At 37.5% G+C, this 24961-nt stretch overlaps 1 protein-coding gene, 1 long non-coding RNA gene and 1 other non-coding gene across 7 annotated transcripts in view; 1 reads left to right on the top strand and 2 right to left on the bottom strand.

The window, feature by feature from the left end:
• Positions 1-24961, bottom strand: part of AKAP6 (A-kinase anchoring protein 6) — a 539834-nt gene that overhangs the window by 104001 nt on the left and 410872 nt on the right. For all 5 annotated transcript variants that reach the window (XM_025443999.3, XM_049113620.1, XM_049113619.1 and 2 more), the window contains one exon: positions 17736-17856. In XM_025443999.3, the coding sequence (XP_025299784.1) occupies positions 17736-17856 (121 nt within the window). The remainder of the gene's footprint in view (positions 1-17735; positions 17857-24961) is intronic.
• LOC112658102 (U6 spliceosomal RNA) lies at positions 8006-8112 on the bottom strand. Its single transcript, XR_003135507.1, has one exon. It is a non-coding gene; the product is annotated as a U6 spliceosomal RNA (small nuclear RNA).
• The window catches only part of LOC112657829 (uncharacterized), a 61277-nt gene continuing 56165 nt past the window's right edge, over positions 19850-24961 (top strand). The window contains exon 1 of the long non-coding RNA XR_003135338.3: positions 19850-20132. This is a non-coding gene — a long non-coding RNA (uncharacterized LOC112657829). The remainder of the gene's footprint in view (positions 20133-24961) is intronic.

Here is a 24961-nt window from a genome sequence, read left to right as displayed (position 1 = left end):
CACTAGGTCTCTCAGGGTAACTCTGAATTCAAACGTGAGCCTGTTCTTTACCAAAATGCCCTAGGGACAATTCTGGTCCTTTCCTCATAGACAGCTAAATGCCTTCATCAGTGTTTGCCATGACATCCAATGTGACAAATCAAATACAAACCAGTGATGTGCATATAGCTATTTAACCAGAAGGTAAGAACAGGTTACCTTCATATAGAATGATGCATTTTCAATGGAAATATAAGTGAATATATCTGTTCTATGCTGCAAAGAAATTTGAGGAGGACTTGATCATTCTGCCCCCCCAAAAAGTTAGGAAAATTGAAATGTGTAGAAAATAAGACGTCAAAGAGAAAGCTAAACTTCCATGACAGATTTAGCAAGACACTGTTCTAGAATCCAACTAGTTATCGACCACTGAATAAAAATAAAATGTAAAGAAAACAGCCTAAGAGGGCTTTTAAAATGTGCATTTATGATTACCACCTGAAATGAACTAAAAACAAGGTGGCATTTAACAACTATATGCTTTTTAATGGTAATTTGCCAAAAAAATTATATTTACTCATGAGTTTGTTTCCTTAGCCTTTGAAATTGAGTTACTAAAATTCTGGTTTTGCCAGGTTGTTAATAGTCAAGTCAATTACTCCTTGGGATAATCTTTGATTTTTCACCAGTCAGAGAATATTGAAGTTGGAACGGACCTTAAACCACCTGGTCCATCCCCCTAGCTTTACAGATGAAGAAAATGAAATCTGAGAGGATAAGAGTCATTGCCCAAGGAGAATCCAGCCTCCTTCTCCAGCACTTTATCACACAGCTTTCTAATCTTCCTTGTCAAACAATGGTCTTCAGCTAAGCTCAAAAATAATATAAAAGAAAATTCAAATAGAGAATCTAGAGAATAAAATAAGATAAAGAAACTGAGATACTGAAGTCCACCTATGTTCTTCAAGGGAAATTAACATATGGAGATCTGAGTGGCAGTGGCCTTTGTCTTTCCTGTGGAAGCTTCAAGATTAGTTAATCCTGCCAGTACACATCTGAGAACAATATTGTGTCATGGTAAACCTTTTATGTGATAGCTAAACTTCTTTTTTAAAAAAATCACTTTGATGTAGGTGTGAGTATGCATTTAAATATTTTTATTTTGTTTTTACTGCTTTAACTGTTTCTAACTCTGATTTAGAATTCATTTTCTAAAAAGGTCAGTGTGAATTTATGTTTCAGGACCAAATATAAAATATAGAGTGATTTCAGAGCAGCAGAGCCATCAGAAAAGTGCTAATAAGAGGAGAATCACAGCCAAAGTTGAAAGACTCATTTTAGATCCATTTTCTGCTTTCCTTTGGGTCCCACTAGCACAATAGAGTCTAGGAGGCCACCTGGTGGTGAAATTAACCAATTAACCATTTAATGTTAAAGAGCAAGGAAACAGGCCGACTTTGGGTTATTACAAAAGGAAAACTTGAACCTTGGGCAAAAGAATGATAGTCAACAGGTATTATTGGAATACAAAAGATAGAAAATTGAATAGGAAAATAATTCGAGTCTGTAGAAAAATGTATATTACTAAAGAGTAACTATAATAGTTATTTATACAAAGGACTGGTGAACTTTTTCTGCCAAGAGTCACATATATTACGCATGCTGGCCATATGGTCACTGTTGAAATTACTCAACTCTGTTACTGAAGTGCAAAAACAGCCACAAACAATACATAAATGAATGTGCCTCACTATGTTCCAATAAAACTTTATTTAAAAAACAGGCTATGGGCTGGATTTGACCTTCAGGCTATAGCTTGCTAACCCCTGATTCTGTATTATATATTGAGCCATTTACCAAGCACAAGGTTGAGCCCCTTCCATACATTACTGATTGAATCCTGACAACCTTTCAAAGTGGGTGTTAATGCCCATTTCACAGGTTGAAAACTGCAGCTTAAAAAGCTTAAACAGTGTGGTAGAAAATGCAGTATGCTCCTTCTAACTTAAAAATGCTTTCTGCAGTCTCATGATCATTTTTCCTCTGTGACCACAGAATTCTGTTCTGACCCTCCCTCCCATTTATCCTGCAGAGGTTGCTTTGGTTCTCCCCATGGAGACTTTGCTCCTGTTTCTCCATCTTGCGTTCCTTTAAAATGTTGTTTGTCTCTTACCATCTCTTTCTCCATCACTTCTTTTATGTTTAAAAACTTTATGTCAGTTTTCATAACAACAGATGTAAGCAAGCATGAAAAAAGACAAAAGCAATGTATTAAAAATAGATAGCCATATATACAACAATAAGCCAAAGAAACTGTCATACTGTATATGCTCCAAATGGAATGTGAGCCAAAAACATGATGCTCACTCACTCTTACATAAATAATATATTACGCATCCACTGGGAGAAGAAGCAGCTCTGTCCCTAAATGGGAAGAAGATTTTTTAGCCCATTTTTATATCCTTTTCAAACTTTTTTTTTTGGTACATGCTGTAAGTCATACCATCTCAGACAGGCCATATTCCTCTTCCAAACCATCCATGAACTATTTTATTAACTGTTAATAAGAGAGAGTTGAAAAACCTGATGGAGAAATCCATGGAGCTTGTTAAAGCCCCTCAACTATATGGATTTACCAGTACCATCTCAATATTAGCATATTTTCTCCTATAAAAGAGGATAGAAGTGGTTTCAGTTAGATAGAGTATAGGCAAGACTGATATAAAGGACTTTTAAAAGATTTTTTAACTTGAAAAGAAACCTGCAAAAGCTTGAGAAATGTGACTATATAGAAAACAGAAAGAAGGGGTTTAATTACCGAGCATGGATTCTGGCTGATTTGACAATTAAACCTAACAACAGAAGGGATTTACACTAGATATAAGAAGACTTTCAGGGCAGGGAGAGTTGTTAAACATTTTAATGGGAGGCTGTGGAATTCCCTCTGGAAAGATCTTTAATGGAGGACAAATTCTCTCCTATCTGGAATGGATAAAAAACAATCCTTAAAAGAGAGGAAATGAAATGAAGGTCCTTACGAGGTCACTTGCAGTCCTGAAACTCCAGGTAAAATTCTCACCTCCCGTGGAAATAAATAACTGTACAAAACCTCTATGAGATTCACTTTGGAAGATTCAGGAGAAAACACTCATTAAGCAGGTGATTTAAATCAGAAAGTATTTATCGAGTGCCCAATATTACCGAGCCCTGGGGAGATGTACACCCCCGGCAGAGCACAGGTCTGAGCAGCAGTGTTGGACAATGGACAGAACACACAATTATTCACTTCAGTTAATTTTTTTAAAAAAATCTTTGAACTCCAATCAGCTTTCTGGAACTATTTCCTGAACTTGGTGAGCTCAAAAAATCCCACAAGAGCTGGCTGTCACATGAGATTTCTGGCATTACTCATGGTATCCCTGGATCTTTTTGTAAACAGAAAAGGCTTCTGACAGTGTTTCCATACTTCATTTCTTTTTCTAACCCAAACTTGGACGGACGGAGCCTCTTAGACTATCATCAAAACATGGATTATAAAATGCTAGCCAACTCTGAGTTATTTTGCTATATTCCCATGTTGTAGAAAAAGAATTCAATTAGCTCAGCTCTAGAGATTCATTTATACTTAAGTTTTAATGAACATGAGGATTTTTGTTCATAGCTTGTAAGAAATCCAGCCATTCACAGAATGGATCTTTAGCATCAGCAGGCAGAGAAGACTGAGGAAGAAGAGAGAAAAATCACAGAGAAAGGGACATACTTCACACATATTTTCAAATCTCAACATGTCCCAGCTGAGGAGAGCAGAGGAGGAAGGACAAAGTTCAAAGGGAACATACTAAAACCCAAATGGATGTCAAGGACATAAATAGGGGCAAATAGTGAATTTGCAAATGGTGAATTCATCACTAATCTGTATCAAATTCTCATTTAAATGGTACATCTTTTAGCTTTTTATTAATTACATAAAACCAATGAAGCTCTCAATTAATGGCTAAGTGAAAGAGATAAAGGACCATATATGAGGATTATTTTTAAAAACTATGAATAGTGAGAAACTTTTTTTAAATGAACGAGTAGGAGAAAGTTTCAAAATTACATTTTAGATTTCTCCTGACATTCCAGCCACAAAACTTATTTTTTTATTAAGTTGCTTATTCTGAATTAGCTAGCTGTAGCTTTGGAAAGTTGAGTCAGTCTTTTAGACTCCATCCATCCATCCACCCTGATCACGATGGACTCGGGTTACCTCTTATTGTTTTTGCTTACTTCCTCCATAACTATTTTTTTTAGACATACACACTCCTCTGATGTCAACTCTAATATACTACAATAAATATGTCAATAAACTCTCCCATTAACTATGGTACAAGGAAAAAATGTGCTGATATTCCTAGCATTTCTAACGACTGTCCATGTTCATTCACCTGCATCTATTGTTCTATTTTACATTTGCATGGGACATCATATCCTTATATGTATAAGTAATTATACTGTGTACATAATCAAGAATACAACAACCAATATTACAGTTTGAGGGCTTACAGACTAGCCACAGAATTATGGTGATTAGTTGTGCATTTTTGTACTGTTTGTCTCGGACATGGGCATCATTATCCAACCCTTCCTCGCCCCCCTCTTTTTTTCCCTCTCTTTCTCCCTGATACTTGACCAAATTTGGGTACTCTGAGTAGTAAGCACTGCACTGAATGCACTTCAGTTTTTAAAGGAGAGAGATTTTTGGTTTTGTTTGAATTTACGATATAAGAGGAAGCCATGAAGTTTCAGACTGAATTACCATGGCATGAAAATAGGATTGTTCTCTTGCAGAAGTAAAGAATTGATAGCATAGGTTGTATCAGTAGAATTTAATTAGTAGATTATTAAATAAACCTATTTGAAAAATGTTTTTCAATATATATTTATTGAGTTTCTATTATGTGCCAGGTATGACACTAGGCAGTGGAGATATGGCAATAAACAACACAGACATGAACCCTGCCCTCCTGGAGTATGGAGTCTAACAAAAATTTTAATTATCCATTTTCAGATTTGGTCTAAAAGTCCAAATCTATCATCACTATTAAAAAGTATGCATTTAATTATAACAAAGTGCTCATGGCTAAATTATTCTCAAGGAGGGCTCTCTTAGGGAGACAACCTATGAATATCGACAGGGTAAAACTATTATAATGAAGGTAGCAAAATCCTATATGCCGAGACTTATAACATAAAAATTAGCTCCAAACTGAAACTTGGCATGTATGAAGGAAGTTTGTGTAGTTATTTACATATGTGTGATTTTTAAAAAGATTTCATTTATTTATTCATGAGAGACACAGAGAGAGAGAGAGGCAGAGACACAGGAAGAAGAAGAAACAGGCTCCATGCAGGGCGCCTGACATGGGACTCGATCCCAGGACCCCAGGATCACACCCTGGGCCAAAGGCAGGCACTAAACTGCTGAGCCACCCAGGGATCTCCATATGTGTGACTTAAATGTCCTGGGACTACCAGCATATTTGGCCCAAGAAATCTGGTTTCATCTAAATTCAATCCTTATGAAAGATTTTTTTTAACTAAATGAGTTAATACTTTGTATACTTCGTGTCTATTTGTGTGAACACACATAAATGTGTGTGTATAACCATGTGTACACATGGACCTCTTCCACAAACTTTATAGTTTTCAATGGATAAAATGAGATGACAAGAAAAACATCACGAATCACAATTTTTTTTAAGCAAATATCAATGAGCATATAGCATCAATGACTTAAGAAAGTGGCTAAAATAGTATGTTCAGGGGAGTTACAAAGGTGTATAGATGTCCTTCTAGAGAAAGGCTCTCTGGTCTAAAAATGTTTAGGGATCCCTGGGTGGCGCAGCGGTTTGGCGCCTGCCTTTGGCCCAGGGCGCGATCCTGGAGACCCGGGATCGAATCCCACGTCGGGCTCCCGGTGCATGGAGCCTGCTTCTCCCTCTGCCTATGACTCTGCCTCTCTCTCTCTCTCTCTGTGACTATCATAAATAAATAAATAAATAATAAAAATTAAAAAAAAGTTAAAAAAAAAAAAAATAAATAAAAATGTTTAGAAGAAAATTAAAATCATCTCTAGAAGCATTAGCCTGCTTGACTCTTTCCTGGCTTCAGTAAAAGAAAATGTGTATGTGAGTGTGTGCATGCATGTGTGTGTACGTGTGTGTATGTTTGTTTTGTGCCTTATGTAAATGAGTGAGGGTTCAGCAGGAAGACCACTGCTTCCCTCCTAGCTTACCCCAGTGTGCCTCATTAGGTACAGAGTGTCGCAGAAGTGCCTAGTTTAAGAATGTATGAGCTTCGCAAATGCCAACATTATTAAAAATATGCTTGGGAATGCCCTTATTTCTGAGAACTGAAATTGCTTCCTTGACAGGACTGGAAAGTGGTTTTTCTGCAAACGGTATTCCTCTAGAGTACCTCTCCATGGGGACCCCTTCCCCAGTAACTCCCTGTGGCAATAACAGGATCCATGAGGTTGAATCTTCCTAGTGTAATGCTGCCTTTAGTTCATCTCTCTCTCCAAAAACTTGAATATTTTCAGCCTTAGCTTTCCTGATTCTCACCAAATATAGGAGGTTCCTGTGAAGTTCCACATGGCAACATTCTCCCAGGGTGCTGAGGTGCTTAGGAAAGTTTGGGGGTTTTCACAGAACAGCCTGATGATGGGCTAAAGAGCATACCCAAGTCCATCATGTTTCCTCTGCTGATGTTTCATTTAATATATAGGAAGTTCTTTCTATCTGGTACAAGAAGTTCTTTCTATCTGGTACAAGTGAGGAAAATGCACTTGCAAGAATTCTTCTGATTGTAGAGAAGATGATACGGGACAACAGTGAGCAGGCAAGTAGCATGTGAAAGACTGCATTAAAGCCAAACAGATTGGGTTCAAACTCTGACTTATTTACTTATTTCTTGTGGAAGCTACTGATACAGCTCAACAACGATTTCTATCTTTCTGCCTTTTAGGCATATAGTAGGGATCCATTTCCCCATCCACTTTGGAATTGGGTAGGGCCACGCAATTAGTTGTGGTCAATGATTTTGAGAGGAAGTAATGTGTTTCCCTTCCAAGTAGAAGGTTTTATGTCAAGAGGGAGACCCTCCATAACTCTCCTTTCCCTTTGCCACAGTGAAGGAATATTTAAGGAGGGTGGCTGGTTCATTAGTCTGAGTCTTGGAGTAAAAACAATGCCAAGCAGAGCCCACAGCCAACCAATGATGGATGTGTAGTTGTGAGAAATAAATCTTTGTAACTTTAAACTTTTGCAATTGGGGGATTGTTTGGCATCTCAGCAAACCCTAGCCTGACCCGAGAAACTGGTTCTTTTAGGCCAGTCATTTAACCTCCTTGCGTTTCAGGCTCAGATTCATGAAATGGGGAAAATAATCCAGGATCACCATGAGTGTTAAATAAGATATGTATACGGCACTAACAAAGTCAAATAGTAAGATCTGACCAATTTCATTTTTTTTCTCCTTCTATCCTACTCTCATAATACACACACACACACACACACAAACATATCTCCCTTCTTATCAAATGGTGAAATAAATAATATCTGTCCTTGGTCTCTTTTTTAGATTACTTCTCTCTACTGATTCCATCTTCCCTTTCTAGTACCCTTTCAATTTTAACGAAATGTTAAAATTGGCATTTAATTCAGTATTATTTCCCTACCTCCTGAGAATACCTCTATCCAGTAGAGTGTGTTCTTTTTTACCTCAAAGATGAATCTTAAGGATGGGATTTAAGGCAATATGAACATTTAATATTGGAAATAGTTGGGTTGGAGAATTCCTAATACTTCAAAATGATGTCCCACATCTTCTCTTTTTAAAGTTAGACATGCTAGTGAGATAAGGGCAAGAAAAAAGGAAGTTAATGAGTTGATCTTTGAAAGTACTATGGTTGAACTTTTCCAACCCAGGATTTTCCAGAATATTCTGAACAGGTACCAGGACTACTTTTTCTTCTCCTTCTTCTTTTAATATAGAACATTTCACAAGTTTGCGTGTCATCTTTGTACAGGAGCCTGGATAATCTTCTCTGTATCATTCCAATTTTAGTATATGTGCTGCCAAAGCAAGCACCAGGACTTTTTTTGAAATAATTAAAATATTATCTAGCTACCCTTCTAAGCCCCACCTACCTGTTTTAGGAATACATGTATGAAATTCTAATAAATTGTAAAAACTAGAATAATCATAAGGACACAATATTTGGATTCAATGGCGTATCTTATACACTTGGCTATGTTATAACATATTGTAGGTTATATGATTTAGTGTTGGAGTTATGAAATAGTTATGATAACCAATACCTTCCTGAAGTAATTACATGGTCATTAAACCTAACATTTATCCTTTTTACATCAAGACCCTTTTGTCAATGATAATGCTTGGTCTTCATCTTTAAACCTTGGTAGTCCTTTTTTTTTTTTTTTTCAAACAAAATAAATAACTCCCAGTTCATCCCGTGTGAAGTGTAATCACACATCGTATGTTTCTTTCTAGCTACAAAGCAGATCAGCCCAAATATGAATATAGCCTCTAAATATAAGTAATTTAAAAATAGGAAATGCTAAAAAGTAGGTGAGGGACATTTCCATGGACTCACTGACCCGAAACCTACACACAGTATCGAGCAGTTCTGGAGCAAAAGGTGGTAGTGAGCCTAACACCCTTTCTTATAAGTAGTTTAAGTGTTCCTCTAATTTATTTTATAAAAACTGAAAGAAATCTCCAAATACGTGTGGTTAAAGCCAAATCTCTCAACTTAACACAGGAGGGACCACTGCATATTCACATCTAATTAAGCAAAAGTCGTTTTTCAAAAGTTAAAGGCTGGAATTTTTGCAATTTAATCCAAAATTTTATTAGCAAACTCTAACGATTATCCTGATTGCAATTAATAAAAGCTTCCAAACAGGTCAACTCATTTAAGAGCTATCTGTAATCATTTGGATTTTAACATGATGGTTATTACTTATTACCCTGAAACCAAGCCGTGCAATGAGATATTGATTACTTTTAACCTTTAGATCCAAGGATTCAAGAAAGGTCAGAGGAGGGGAACACTATACCTTTCTTGGCTGGCAAATGTGTTGCATTCAGGAGAATTCAAACGATTCCCATTGGCCAAGTAGATCCCAGATTAGTTTATTCTCTGGGCTGACAAGAAATGATGATGCTTTTAAAAATAACACCTAGCACGTATTTAGTGAAGTGTTACATTTATATAACCAGTGGCCTCAAGATGTGCTTCACATCATAGCAGTTCTCAGGCTGTTAACCCTTTAATGAGTTTTGTTCATGGAAGCATGTTTGTTGGGACGAGATACTAGACATAGTCACTTTAATTGGAATCAACTCATCTCATTAAATTATCTCCTGGGTTCCAAGGGGCTGAATACAATCACTGGCCGCTGCCGGCCACTAGCATTTCTTTTGGTTTTCTTTTCCCATGACAACATTTAGAAATATTTTTCACATTCGCGCCACCGAAAAGCAGGGAGTTCTTGGTAGGGTCCAGCAGAATTACGGGCAAGGGAAACATAACTGTTATGTGTGAGATTAATTTGCAGAACACTTGGCATTATTATTGCCAAGTTGTCAAATTGTTCCAAGTTGTTCCGGAAGGTTGTTATTAATAGTATGTTTTCTGAGGAAAGTTCTGTCTACTTTTGGAACTGCATTTCTGTTGCCAAGGAAACTCCTTTAAGCACAGTTTTCTAGGAGCACACTGCTGCTTTTGTTTGCCAGTGTCCTATTCATATCATCTAAGTAAGCGTTTTACATGCTCCAGCCTTCAGGCCCAAATGTTGAAGTTTTAGCCCATTTAAGTTGCTTTTTCAAACACAGCTTATGCCTGCTATGATTTCCCTCTTTCTCTCCCCCACCCCCCTTCTCTCTCCCTCTCTGTCCAAAGCCCCTCTCTCCCCGCCTTCTTCCCATTCTCCCTCCAACGGCCCAACTCTTACAATTCAAGGTTGATTTTTTTTAAAAACAGTTGCATTAGGGGAGATAGTTTTCACAAGTTTTTGATAAATTAACTTCAATTTGAATAATAATTCCATAGGTTGTAGCATTAGTCCTTCAAGTGTTAATTATCTTTTCACTTTAAAATTAATGTAGTCATTTCCTCCTGACTCCTCTACCCCATTTATTGAAGTGCTGAGGAAAACATGTCATTGAGTCCTGAGCCAGCCCTGTTGTTGTGATTAAGCGTGGTCACATGGCCCATCTCTGCCAAAAGGAGGGCCCTGAGAAAAGGTGACAAAGACAGTGATTTCCTGTCAGCAAAGAGTACGACAGGGCTGTCTAGAAGTGATGCAAATGAGGGGAACTTTCCCCACGGCTTGTTTGATCCACTCTAGGCCAGAGCAGGCCAGGCCAGGGAGAGAGGGAGTAGCACAATGCAGCAGAGGCAGCCCGGAGAGCCAACGCACCTTCCGGACAGCAGCTCACCCACCAGAGACAAAAACTGCTGGCGGGGCTTCCCTTCCTTGCCCCTCTGCACACAGAGCCAACTATTTCTTGGCATACTATTCTCTTCACATCCTTTCTCTATCTCTCTCTCCCTCTTAAAAAAGCGATCCAAATAGGAATTGTAAGTTCCAGCAAAAACAGCACTTCCCATATTGTTCAGAAACCACATTCATCTACTTCTTCTAAACATTTTCAGGACGTGTTTTGTCCTCTTCAAGAAAGAAAAGAAAAATATGTGTATTTGTCTTCACAGCAAACATTAATATGACAGCTAATCTAGGACTTTTTAGCTTTAATAAAAATGGAACAACAAATTCGTTTCTCCATAGCGGTGGAGGCAGCCTAGATTTTCCTATTCTGATCACTTTTAAAATGACTAGATAATGTTATTTGAAATATTATAATGATTTTAAGCATATTCTTCTTATCTTAATGGAGTTTTAATCTAACATACAATTAAGCTCTACAATTAATCTACTGAGAAAGAGGTAAAAAAAATTATCATTAGGTTCTTATGCCTGATATATCTAGTACATTTTTACCTTGACTGCTTCAATAACTAGTAATTTGCTTCATTTTTGGTACTGAAATTCCAACCGAAGGCCTGATTAACAGAATTTAATTTTTTTTAAAGATTTATTTATTTGAAAACCAGAGACAGAGACAGAAAGAATACAAATGGAGAGGGGCAGAGGGAGAAAGAAAGAAATCCTCAAGCAGACTCTCTGCTGAGCAGAGAGCCTGACATAGGCTTGACCCCAGGACCTTGAAATCATGACCTGAGCTGAAATCAAGAGTCAGACCCTTAACCGAATGAGTCACCCAGGCAACCCCAGAATTTAATTTTTTGACACATACTTCTCTATTCTATACACCAACACATAAAATTTTTTTATAAAGGTAATGAATTCTCTACTATTTTAAGCCCAGTTACAACAACCTAGACTGTAAATCAGCTTAGCATTTCATTTTTAGGAGCTTAAGTTCACTCATAAAGATATCGGACAACATCTGAAATTATTTAGATCAATCTAGTCCACAACAAAATGAAAGAAAACTATTATAGAGGGTTGAAATTGTGGATTTATAAAATATAGGGGTAGTGGAATTAATCTCTTTTCTGTGATCAGTTCATAGCTATGACATCAGTTTGGCATCAGTAGTCATAAAATACCAAGTCTTTTACACTGTGTTTCTTATTCTCCAGAATTTCTTTTTTTTATTTAATTAATTAATTTATTTATGATAGACATAGAGAGAGAGGGAGAGAGAGGCAGAGACACAGGAGGAGGGAGAAGCAGGCTCCATGCAGGGAGCCTGACGTGGGACTCGATCCCAGGACTCCAGGATCACGCCCTGGGCCAAAGGCAGGCGCTAAACCGTTGAGCCACTCAGGGATCCCCTTCTCCAGAATTTCTAATCTTATTCCATACGTGTTTCTTTTAAAAAGTCATAATGCTTGTCTTATACACACTCAAATTCTCTAAGTAATATTTTCTCCTTTAAAATTTATCCCTTTTGGGGATCCCTGGTTGGCTCAGCGGCTTAGTGCCTGCCTTTGGCCCAGGGCACAATCCTGGAGTCCCAGGATCGAGTCCCACGTCGGACTCCCGGTATGGAGCCTGCTTCTCCCTCCTCCTGTGTCTCTGCCTCTCTGCCTCTCTCTCTGTCTGTCTATCATGAATAAATAAATAAATAAATAAATAAATAAATAAATAAATAAATAAATCTTTAAATAAATAAAATAAGATTTAACCCTTTCTTTTATCTATCTTTTTCCTAAAGCAATTCTTCTTTCAGTGTTTTAGTTCTGTTTGTTTGTATTTGTTTTTTAGCATTTTTCTTATTTATTCATTCATCTACTCATGATTTTAATTTACTCTTTTTGTTTTTAATTGTTTTAAATCACTCATTTTTGTTTGGTTAGCTGTAAATTAACTAATTTCAACTGTTTTTCTTTCTCTACAATGCTTATATTTCTCTCTCTTTCCTAAAAACCTCTTCTTTTCAAATATATAATATTGATGTCCTCTCTTATTAATCCCACCTGGTCAAACTCTCATTGAAAGGAACCACCTCTGGATGTGAGCTGTGCTCAAAATCTGTAATGTTACCTGGCAACAGAGTTAGAGAAAAATAATTCACTTGTTATAAGTATTATATTTAGAAACTTGCTTGTAAGAAATATTGTGGTTAGACATTTTTCTATTATGCTGTTCTACTCCCTTACATGTTAAAATGTAAATCCTAATAAAAAGTGTTTTCATATCTAAGTATCAAAATAAACTTAATTTCTTAAAAGGAAGTATAATTTTTTTCTCATGGAAAATGTAAATTTGGCAATTGAGCACATTTCCCTCTTTGCTTTTACCACCAGGAAACCCAAGGTGAAATTTTAGGTTCTTTAGTAAGTACGTAGGACCATACAGTTTATATGCCTACATATTAACTCTTCTCACTGAGAGAGACTAGTCTGATTTGTATTTATGTATTAAAAATATTTTTAAATTTTTCCTGTGAATTCTTATAAGCAACCTCAAATCCAGAGAGTAAAAAATGTAATTAGTCGATTTAGTGAGCATTGTATCATGCAAAATGAACACTTCTTTTCCTTTTGCCCCCAGGCCATATTTATATGATACTTATGCCAAAAGAGAAAGATAGAAGACACTTGCATGTTTCCCATTAAAGTAGAACTGTATGACAGTAACTAACCCTCATAATGAAATATAAAATCTTCAGTGTAAATTCCTTGAAAGTATAAAGGTCTCAGTTGAAATGAGTATGAATGTCACATAATTTTTAAGCTGTGTTATTTTAACCCCTTAGAAATCATATAAGCTAATATTTTTTTGACGAGGAGCAGCTAAGCCTTCTCTCAGGAACAAATTTATAAATGTGGTGTTTTAATGAGCTTTACACTATCTGAAAACAGCTCTGTTCAGGTATAACAATAATCACCAGATCACAATTTTTGAATTTGGCCCAGGAAATTAACCCTTGCACTCTGGAACCTCACACCAATCCAGGATCACTAAGAGCTCTGTCATCTGTGCTTTGTAGGTGGCAGAGATTGGGCAGTGGTCTGTGGTGTGGTAAGGAGCCCCTGACAGGGCACGGCCTCACAGCACTCCAGAGTCAGCTGCATATGTCTCAGAGGGTAGGACAGCCACAGCAGCAGCCGGAGCTCCAGCTTCTCCCATCTTAGTGATGCTTCTAGGTCACTCAGTCTATAAAATTCATGGGATGGTGGGGAGGTGTCTTGAGCTTCCCTGAGCCCAAGAATAATGCCACCTTTGATCTGTAGAAATGAAAAAATGGAGCTTTTCCTTTGCAAGTGGGTTTTAAATATTTCTCCATTAATAGTTAATGCACATGCAGACCAGCAGAGTGACAGCTCCCTGTGATTATGAATTCTGGCTTCGTAACTCCAGTCCAAATAGGAGCTGAACTTTCAAAATCACAGTGGTTACTTTTGACAAATTAAATTGTCCTACTTAAGAAGGTAGGAGGAATGAAGAAAAAGAAAGGGAGAGAGTGGGAGCAAATTCTCCTTGGAGGTGATTCTCAGATTGAGGAATTAAAAACAAGAAAGAACTACGTTTATGTTCTCTAGGCTGACAATACTGCCAGTGTTTATTAGAAAAGAGCTATAGAAGGTCCCTGCTCCGAAGTTGGGCAAGTAGAGGCCAAAGAAGGGAGAAGGAAAGACACTGGCAATATGGCTCACTGTCTTGAAACGAGGAAGAAAATATATTTAAGGAAGTGATCATTTTTAAGTAAGAATCTAGTTGCTCTTAAGACCTGCAGTTGAAAATTAATTAGAAAGAAAATGGTCTTAAATTCCTAACAATCTGGAAATAACAAGAAATGGTTTAAACAGAAAATCTCTTCTGTAGTTCATTGTAATGTTGAGGTTCTAAATTATAAATTACATCAGGTTGTGTCAATGTATTCTTTGCCAATTAAACCTAATTCTTTTCCTTTAAGATGTCCCTTTGGTATTCTGCTGGTTTGGGGTAACCAACATATCACAATAGGTACCCAACTCAGGAGGTCTGCTGAATGAATAGTCGAAGGTATTTATCTATAGCAGCATACCTAGGAGTTCAGGCCAGATGATTTTTCTAGCAGAGATGAGATTATAAAATAAATTGGTAAAGTCAGGCAAATAGAACCTGATGTTGAAAAGGCTAAAAAAAAAATCTTCACTCATTGACTACCACTTTATTATACTTCCTCTAAACCAACATTTCCAAATGTGGACTTTGGGGCTCCACCTAGGTCTGTATAATGCATGTCATGACTCAGGATCCGGGCATGACTAGGGAAGGAGCTGAGTGATAAAGTACAGAGAGCCCCCCCACCAGGGAGAGGAGAGAAAAGGTTTTGAATTCTATGGTAATAGGAATCATGCTTCTGTCCTGGTCTACAGTTCCTGAGATTTTACCATCACTCAGCTGAAGGTCTCTCTGAAAGATTTCACCTTCATTCCTTATGATAATACCAGCGATCATAAACTTCATTCTCACCCTTAATTTTTTAGTACATATGCTACCTAAATGAGCACTCATCCTTAATTTTTTAACACAATGATTGTTCGTTCAATATTGGCTATGTAAGGTGTTTTGCTTAACAACATATAAAATCCAAGCACAAGGCATTTTTCTTAGTGTTATAGAAGCATTTTAAGAAAGGAAAATGATGTACATAGGTTGAACTGGACTGGGAATGCCATGAAATGGGCTAGGCATCCTACTGAATTGTCACAGTGGCTAGGGAATGTGAATCGTAAATGCCCCACGTGGAAGGGATAGTCCCATTGACCAACAAAAAATGATTCTGTCTCAAAGGTCAGTGGTGCCCTTGATGAAAAATGCTGATAGAACACTGGTATCTTTCAGGGCCAACAAATTTAAAGATTAAAGTCTCAAATGGTATTGAAAGCCCAGGAAGGCCTGGGGACCAACAGAAAAGCACTATTACTCAGGGGTCTCTATGATCAATAGTCTCCAAGTCCCCCTCTCCAGGTCATAGGTTCAGTTGATTCCTGAAAAGGCACATTACAACAGAGCAATGGGACATCGAAAATGTTGACCTAACCTGAGAATCCCTGAGGATTTGAAACAAAGACCTGAAATTAATTTTCCTCCATCAATTTTTCTAATTCTGGAGCCACTCCAAGTTCTAAATGACTCCTTAGTGATGTCCTCAGGATTGCTTTGGAGGTCTCTAAAACTCTGGAATAACATGGGGGCTTGGATAAAGAAAGACCCTATAGACTGGTAGCATTTGCTCTCTGTATGTAGCTCAACCTTTAATTTTGCTTATAAGCCAAATGCAAAGTTAGTGCCAGTTTTGTAAACTTAGCTATGTCAAGTACCTCAGAACAGAAAGATGATGATAGGACATGAGTCACAAATGAAGAACCCCAATATGGAAAATGTTTGGGCAAATACTCTAATCCAGAAGTACTAAGTGGGTGGAATAATGGCCTTCAATATACCAGAATGGGAATTTTCAGGCAGAGCACTTATAAGGAAACCACAAGAAAAAGAAGACTGATTTCCTATTAATTGTGATGTAAATTATATGGATATGATTTTGACAAAGAATAGCACTATTACTGAAAAAAAAATAGTGGTTTATGTGCAAAATGCAAATACATCAAGAAGAAAAGAAATGTTATTTGGCATCATGAGTGCAATAAAATCAGAGATAATGGCTTACGGTTAGTTAACTTTTGTATTATTTTTTCCTGTTTGGTTCAATTTTGATGCTTTTTAGGAATAAAATTAATATTTTTGTATCAATAAATTAATAAAGATTAATGGACATTTTTCATACATAATTCTTGATCCTGACATGAAACGTGACATCACCTAGCTTCATTCACATTAGGTGAGGACTCTTACTCCAATACGTTATGTCAGAAGATAAGCTCTGTTGTTAATGTGGACAGCCACCCATATAGGAAATAGCTAATAGTCAACAAACTCGATTAATGTTGGACGGAATTCTTTAGGGAATAAAATATCACCATTTGCTGACCCCCTGGGGAGCTTACATCTTCTTTTAACCAAGATGATTCTCAGGGGACACTACTTAAAGTCAACCAGACACTTGAAAAGTATACATAAAGATCTCTCTGTAGAGAAGGTAAAAGTTAAAATAAGATATTTAGGAAAGGTAACTTAAACTGATTAAAAAAAAATGGGGAAGAAAGAAGACAACTTTTATTTGACCTTGAATGTACTTCTTATTCTATAAGAAATTTTTAAAAGCTAGAGGGTAGTTGTTTCCTGTCATTATACTGTTGCTGATTCTGTGGTTAGTTATTAATTTTATTTTTTATGATTCACAATCTGCTCTTTGAAATATGCCATATGCTCAAAGCAATTCAAGGATGACAACTGTCAGAATTACTCCAATAAAAATTGCCTAAATGAGGAAGATTTACTGCAATCTGATATTTCAGTGGAAAGTCCCTCTACCCTCCCCAACAGCTTTTTCAGACACTGTGAATCTTGCAACCATTTTTTCAGTTGAAATCACATAGCTGTTTTGTAAGAATTTCTAAGACTATTTAAGGAGAATTGGTAAAACATATTAGGCTAAGGGTGAATTAGCAGACACGGAAAAACAATATAGATAGTTATTAGCTGGATTGCCTGCAATCAATATATGAGTTCCAAGCCAGTTTTCTTAAATCACACGCAAATGTATTGACTCGATATGACAACGTCTGTTCTATGTATCACTAATAAACATTAAATTGAATGAGCCCTGTACCCTGGAAGTAGCAAGCCAAACTGAAGGCAAATTTCTTTTTTCTCTGGAAAGATCTGAGGGGTGGATAGAATCCACCTGAGTGCTCCAATGAAAACACATTTTGTTAAATGTTAGCAGTCCATTTATCCTTCATTTTGTTTCAGTCTATTTATTAATGCGGTTTCATTTATTGCTATTCATCTTGGAGATAAATCTTTGTCCTTCTATAGAATTACACCAAATAGAATGTGATAAAGGGAACTTTCTTGCAATTATGATGTCGGTGCAGCCTGTCAGCACACAAGGGATGGAAATGAGTTTGGGGACAGGGAAGGGAATTCTAATAGACACCATGATACATACAATGAACGCAAAGATATCCTGAGAGAGAGAGAGACTTGTCAGGCTAATCAGATCTTCCACAGCAAGGTAAAGGCAAGAAGGGTAGCTCTAACCTTGTAAAGATGCTGCTGCTGCTCCTCTGACATCATCAGGTCGTGGCTGTCCATCACGAGGGACTCCATGTCAATCAGCCAATCCCAGAGCTCCTGATATTCTGAATCAAAGTCCAGAAGCCTGAAGATAAGGCACAAAATGTATTATGCATAAATACAGTGTAGTTGTTAAAATCTCATATTAGAATAATATATTCTTGAAAACCCGTGATGTTCCTAGGTGATACCTGTAAAAAGAGAAGGGAAGAATTCTCTGTGTGGTTACACGGTGGGCAAAATAGAAACTCCAGCCTGTGACATAGCATTTCTTAGATTTTGAAAACATAACATGTTATTCTGATGCTCATACCCAAGACATATCGTGACTATTTCCATTTGCTAACCCTTTTTGAGGATTTACAGCACTTGAACACAATGACTACTACTATGTCCTTGAAAGAGAGCGTTGCCATATTTAACATACTGAGAGAGAAATGGGGGGTCAGGGCCTTGTGAAAGTTGTATGGTCCAGAATGGGGGATCAGAATAGCCCCCTCAAAAATTCAAACCACTTTTTCATCTACTAGATTTTCACAGATGTTGTGTCCTAAATACATTTACAATTATGAATACTAATTTAACTAATTTCTTTACAATGATCACAATTTATTATCAAATCTGAAATACTATTTTCACTGGGAAATGACTCAATCATTTATTTATTTGTCCCTCTGCTGTCTATCTGCCTATCTCTGCGAACATATATCCTACATTTATTGTCATGGATGAGTAGCCAGCATTTCAGCTTAACACTCAGAGATAGGCTTGAGTGACTCTGGTAAGCCAGTGAGAACCAGGGGCAGATCCAGTATTAGACAGGTGTTCCCCACAGACATGTAGGAAACAAAGGTAAGGACAGGAAGTCAAAACAATGAATCTTTGAATAGCCAGCAATCATTAAAATTCAAAGGAGGATCACTATGGTTTTCAACAAAATAAATCATTAGAATAAGGAGCTTAAAAGGATTAATGTGATTCTCTATTGAAAGCCTGGTGAATAAGTAAAGCCCAGATTCTTCTAAAACACTGTGATCAGAAAATGAAAGTGCAGGATGAAAAACTATGACTTTGTCCTTCCCCCCAAAATCATCTCCCTAAAAGAAACCACATCCTTATCAAACTGTAACTGAGCAAAACCCTATCAGTGCCAATGAAGCAAGCAGGTTCAAGTATGAATCTGGATTTATCAAGTGAGTATTTTATTACTACCTTGTTCCTGTCTCTATACATTAAGTGACTGATTTCCACAAAAATGAACATCTACTTTTCATAACTTACAATTTAATCTTAATACATCTGCCAAAGAAAACTTAAGGTGTGTCTGGTGATAGAGGAAAACTAGATCTAGAACTATCTAATTTATTTTAATTGCTTTACCATAATGATAAAGATTATTGACTAAGACCATAAGTATCCAGGGGCAAGGATCATCATTGACTGATGTGTAGAATTAATGTCTAACTGACGTTTGGTATAGGGGATGTGACCAAAAGCTTTGGAAGGCTATGGTGGCCTAGAGCAGAGCTTCTCAGATTTAATGTGCATATGACAGAGATGAGGATTCTGTTGAAATGCAGGTCTGATTCAGTGATTTTAGGGTGGGGCCCGGGATTCTGCATTCTTGGCAACTGGCAACACTGCTGGTCACGGGTCTCACTTTGAATAGCAAGGAATTCCAGCATAAATGAGAAACTGCACCTCCCCCATTTTAACCATAAAGACAGGGGAAAGGGGAAATAACACCCCCCCCAAATTAGGAAAGTATGGTCCTGGGGAACATTAAAAGCAAAGGAGAAATAAAGGGAAAAGCTTATCCTTTCCGTATCAGTGGATTTAAATAAGAAACAAATAGAGGCAAGAAGAACTCATGCTAAGATGTATATCTTCCTCTCTTGGACTAAGAACCAGAGGGGAGGTATGTGAGGCAGGCTGAAAGGATAGTCCAAAGCACAAGGATGTCAGTTCCATTTCCTGCTAGGTAGTCTGGGAAAAGATTGCCTTAAAGTGTCTTCACCATAACCTGGACTGGGAATGTTACAGAGAGAATTTTGGTTAGCACTCCCTTTGCTACCTGTTCTTTTATCTCCTCAATGAGGACACTATTCTTTCTCCTCACCACCACCCCCCATGAGGTTTCTGGGAGTTCATCTGGTGAACTCGACAGAGGTGTTGCCATGGCAACAGAGGCACAGTGACCCCCAGGGCGGGCAGGGGAACTTCTGAAGCCAGACCTCAGAGGGTTGGCACGGTCAGTAAGGGTTGAGATGGGGCTTAGACAGCAGGAAATACCACCTGACCAAGCCAAGAGAGAACAACACAGCCAGAATCTCTGTGGGGGACAACCTCAGAATATCTAAGGTAAGATCCACTTCAATGAGCCCAGCCAATCTGTACCCTAGGGCCACAGTAAATCAGGGGAGCTCACCACACCCCAGAATCGCAAGGTCATGTAAACCCAGATGCCATCTTAGAAAAAAACGAGGGAGAGAAATAAATCTGAAAAACATCGTTTACTCCACGAGGTAGTTCCTTAATGATGATGTTAATTTATTAGAAGAGGCTATAAGCATTGTGCTAAAGAGCCTGGCCTCTGATCTTTTTTTAAAAAGATTTTATTTATTTATTCATGAGAGACACATAGAGAGAGGCAGAGACATAGGCAAAGGGAGAAGCAGGCTCCATGGAGGACTCGATCCCAGGACCCTGGGATCACAACCAGGGTCAAAGACAGACGCTCAACCACTGAGCCACCCAAGTGTCTCCTGGCCTCTGATCTTAAAGCAAGGTTTTCCCTTACTTTGTCAGGAAATTATGTGTTTAGGATGTTTCATAAAAATTATCAACCGGCAAGGAAAATAAAGGAGCCTGTTTTCCATATGTGTATGAGGAAAAGAAATTTTGATTATGCTCAAATAATTCAAGGATGGGAGATGAATTTATCTTTGCAACTCTAGTGCTCAGCACAGGACCTGGTGAATGATGATGAGTGAATGTAGATAACGAAGCCAAAAACATTTAGTAGGGCAAGAATGACTTCAGAAGAGCAGCATGTGGCAGAGATAATAGTATCTCCTCCCCAAATGCCAGTATCAGCCCAGCCAGTGCAACATGGACTGGCTGCTTCACTCATTCTGAAGGTGGGATTTTGCCTTCAAGTACAGGATAAAGGTGCATTTGCTTACTTAAAAAGAATTACGTGGGTAGGTTCTCCATTAATGGGAGTTGCCCTCCCATTCCTTTCACACCTTCCTTTTTTCTACCCTGAAAATTAAAGGAGATTTAAATAAACAAAGCATATATAGGATGGCAAAATGTTCAGAACCAAGAACATGTTTTCACTGGCTCTTTACCATGCCTTTATATCTACTGAGCTATTCCCTCTTATTATTCCCCTTAGCGAGGGACTTGGAACAAAACCCCTTTCTTCTAGTTAACTGCACCTCACATTTCTTCTCAGAGGGTCTACACTGAAGACCCACAAAGCAAAGGAACCTCACACAGATACTCACCCTTTCTTCAGTCTAGTCTATTTTCATTTTAGCTGAGAATATGTAGGCTTGAGTTTGTTAGATATTGTAAATGCTTTGGTTTCATATTTTGCTTTATTGGTCCAGAATCAACAGCAGTGTTTTCCAAACAACAATTCTTAAAAGGTCCTACTACTGAAGACAGAAACATTTTTCTTAAGCATTTGTGCCTGATTTCAGATTGTTGGCCACGTGGTAATTCGCAGCTTTGAAAAGACCTCAGAACTTTACAAATTTAGTGAAATCAAATATGTAACTTTGTAGCAAATCACAAATAAATTACTAGATTTCTTTGTTGGTTCTTCAAAAGCTTCTGAAAGGAATGCAATTAAGTGTGCTCATTATTTCAGGAAGATTCTTGGATAAGAAAGTAGTTTACTTAATCTTATGCTTACATTACCTGCAAAGGTAGTGCTAAGTGTTTTCCAAGTGATTTTGTGAAAGACAGTTTCTTCCAGGAAAAGTGCCAACTATTATACAGGAAAACAGAGAGGATCATAGATGAGTGAATTTATCAAGGGTAGCATAGAACTCGTTAACAGTTTTATATCCCTTTGAAGAATATGCTGATTCTATCAGCTGAATTCAGAACAAGTTTCTTTTCCTGAATTCTTGGTGACAAAGGCCTTGTCTCTCTTTTTAGAAGAGAGAGGCAACTGAAATTATAGCAAGTAGCTCATAATCTCATAAGGAATATAAACATGAGAACTACTCTTTTGGAGAGATTTTCCTCATAAAATTTTTTCTGTTAGTTGTGTTTTGGTTTGTATTAACTCATCCAGTCAGATATATATATAATCTGTTAGATTTTTTTAAGATTTTATTTATTTATGCATGAAAGACACGGAGAGAGAGAGGCAGAGACACAGACAGAGAGAGAAGCAGGCTCCACGCAGAGAGCCCAATGTGGGACTCAATCCCGGGTCTCCAGGATCATGCCCTGAGCTAAAGGCAGATACTTAATCGCTGAGCCTCCCAGGTGTCCCTATAATCTGTTAGATGTTAAAAGATCTCAAAGCATACCTTTTCAGGACCCTGTGAATCTGTCACATTCTCTATGAAAATATTACAAAGCAAACTTATATATACTCTAGGAAAGTGTTATAAAGCAAACACATTACCAAAATGGTATTCTTTTGGGTATTTCTCCTTTAAATTGCCATATACTTGATCTTAAATGGGATCACAATAAAAGAGTTGGACATTTCTATTATAGGTTTACATTTCCATTTTAGGATGTTGAGACGCTTATGCATGTTATGAGGAGAAACAGCCATCTAACTCAAAGTCAGTTTTTGTTAGACAAGTACAGAATTATGAATGTATTTATTTCATAGTCAGAGAATTTAATAGAGATGGAGAGAAGGCTATGGAGAAATAAATGTGCAACTTTTTCTTTAGTGTATATTTCTAAATTTGGGTTAACTACTATGGGTAATTGACAAAAATATTTCCCAACAGCCTGTCCACCATTTTACTTTGCCTTTTCAAGGTTACAAAAAGATTCCAGGGCTTTTCACCACAGAAATAAAATACTAACAAGCTTATTTGGTATCATTTTTCTGCAGATTGGGTAGCAATACATTATTTGTAAGGCTAGCATAGTTTAAGAAATAATCCTTCCTCTAAACCCTGATGGGAGTTATGTTTGACTAGCTAAGTGTTTGAATACATAAATGCATTCAGCCTTTGGTATTTAAAGTGAGCATCATTAACTCAACATTTCAACTTAAACTTTGCTTAAAAGATAAAGTTTCACCCAAGTGAAATCAATGGGAGGTGTGTGTGAATATATGAGGTTTCAGCTTGGCCCACTGAGGAATTTTGATTAAAACAGACAACCAGATGAAGAAATCATCAAAATAGAGCAATTATTGGTTGAAGAAAAGATAACACTAAAAAGTCCTGGCAATTTTTCTACCTAAGTCTGAGTAACATGTATTTGGGAGCACTTAAGACTCCATCTTTTATATGTTTAATGGTTTGTTTCACACCAACACACCCAAAAACAGAAGACTGGTTCCTGAAATACCAGCTTGTCTATAGTGGGACTTCTATTAAATGATCCAATTTTCCTAGCTTCTTTAGCATATTGATTCTTTCCCCAAATATTCACTAAGTGTTCACTCTTCACATTATTTGCTCAAGGAAGTTTGCCTCTGCTTTTCAAGAAAGACACTAAAGGGAGTGGTAACAAAATCTTGTACAAATATGGTTTAAGAATTTTACTAAAGTAAAATACTAATAACAGATCAGAATTTCCCATCACCCTTTACTCCATGTGGCATGTAAGCACAGAAGGGAGATAGGACAGGAGCCCCTGCCCCAATCATAATATCATTAAGAATAAAATTTAGCTTTCTAGACATGGAATCTGATATGCACAGTTGCATGTAGAATCCCTTTCCACTCTAAACATATTAAAGTGTGGACACTAATTTACTATTTTGAATGAAAATTCATGAGCGACTTCCTCATGAGAAAAGCAGCCTGCCTTTGCCATTAATAAATAAAAAGGAATATGGAGTTCTTTCCAGCAGTAATTTTCTCAATTCTCATATATGCCCACATACATGTGAAAATGCCTGAGAAAAAGAAAACCATCCCTACAAATTTGTTAATGACTGGCCCCACTTTCTCATGGACTCATGGGCTGCTTGTCCATAAGCAGTTGTTACTGTAACAAAAGCCATTAAGCAAAACAAAATTCTAATCTCCAAGGTTAGAAAATATCAATTAGAAATATCAGTGTAGGGGATGTGTAGGATGGCTCAGTGGTTTAGCACCTGCCTTCAGCCCAGGGCATGGTCCTGGAGTCCTGGGATCGAGTCCCATGTCGGGCTCCCTGCATGGAGCCTGCTTCTCCCTCTGCCTACGTCTCTGCCTCTCTCTCTTTCTTTGTCTCTCATGAATAATAAATAAAATCTTTAAAAAAAAAAAAGAAATATCAGTGTAGATTTCTGAATGTATTTGGAGGACTCTGTTAGGCTGTCAGGAAGTCAAACTCTTACCTAAATTTCCAGATAATATGCTTTTAACTAAGTCTAGCCAAAGAGCTGGAAAACATTCTGAAGAATTTAGAATCAGTAGTGATTTTGACAGAAATGGAGGGACAATACAAAACAAGAGATGATGTCATCAAAAAAAGAGAAAATAAATCTTCCTACATTGTCATCTGTGTGTTAGAGTGGACTGGAGCTACACATGCTACTGGCATACTGGGTCACCCGACTCACGTCGGGCAGCTCAACCTTTTGTAAAAGGACCATCCCACTCTCAGTCTCACAGGTTTTCAAAGATTTAATAGGTAATAGAATATTTACTCTTAGGGTTAGGGCAGGAAGTAAATAGTCTGGATATTACTCTCTGCCACCTAATTCCTAACAAAAGCCTGTTAGCAGAATTAACATGGAGAGCCCATCTACAATGATTTTGTTTATCTCCTCCATCAAGGCTGACCCTGACCAGGGAGTGCTATGCTCAGACTACAGGGTTTTAGTTACTTGTAGAACTGTCCTTACCGAATTATGCTTTGACATCACTTCTTCAGCCCATGTTTAATAACCGCCTTGGGAATTTCATTTCTCTTGTCGGGATATAGTATCACAGATGCCTGTCTTCTCCTTAAAGAACTACAGGAGAAACTCCTCAGGCCTCAGT

Source organism: Canis lupus, chromosome 8, assembly GCF_003254725.2.
Source record: "Canis lupus dingo isolate Sandy chromosome 8, ASM325472v2, whole genome shotgun sequence".
Classification (NCBI taxonomy): Eukaryota; Metazoa; Chordata; class Mammalia; order Carnivora; family Canidae; genus Canis; species Canis lupus.
Note: the sequence above shows the minus strand (reverse complement) of the source record. Positions and strands in the feature narration are given on the sequence as shown.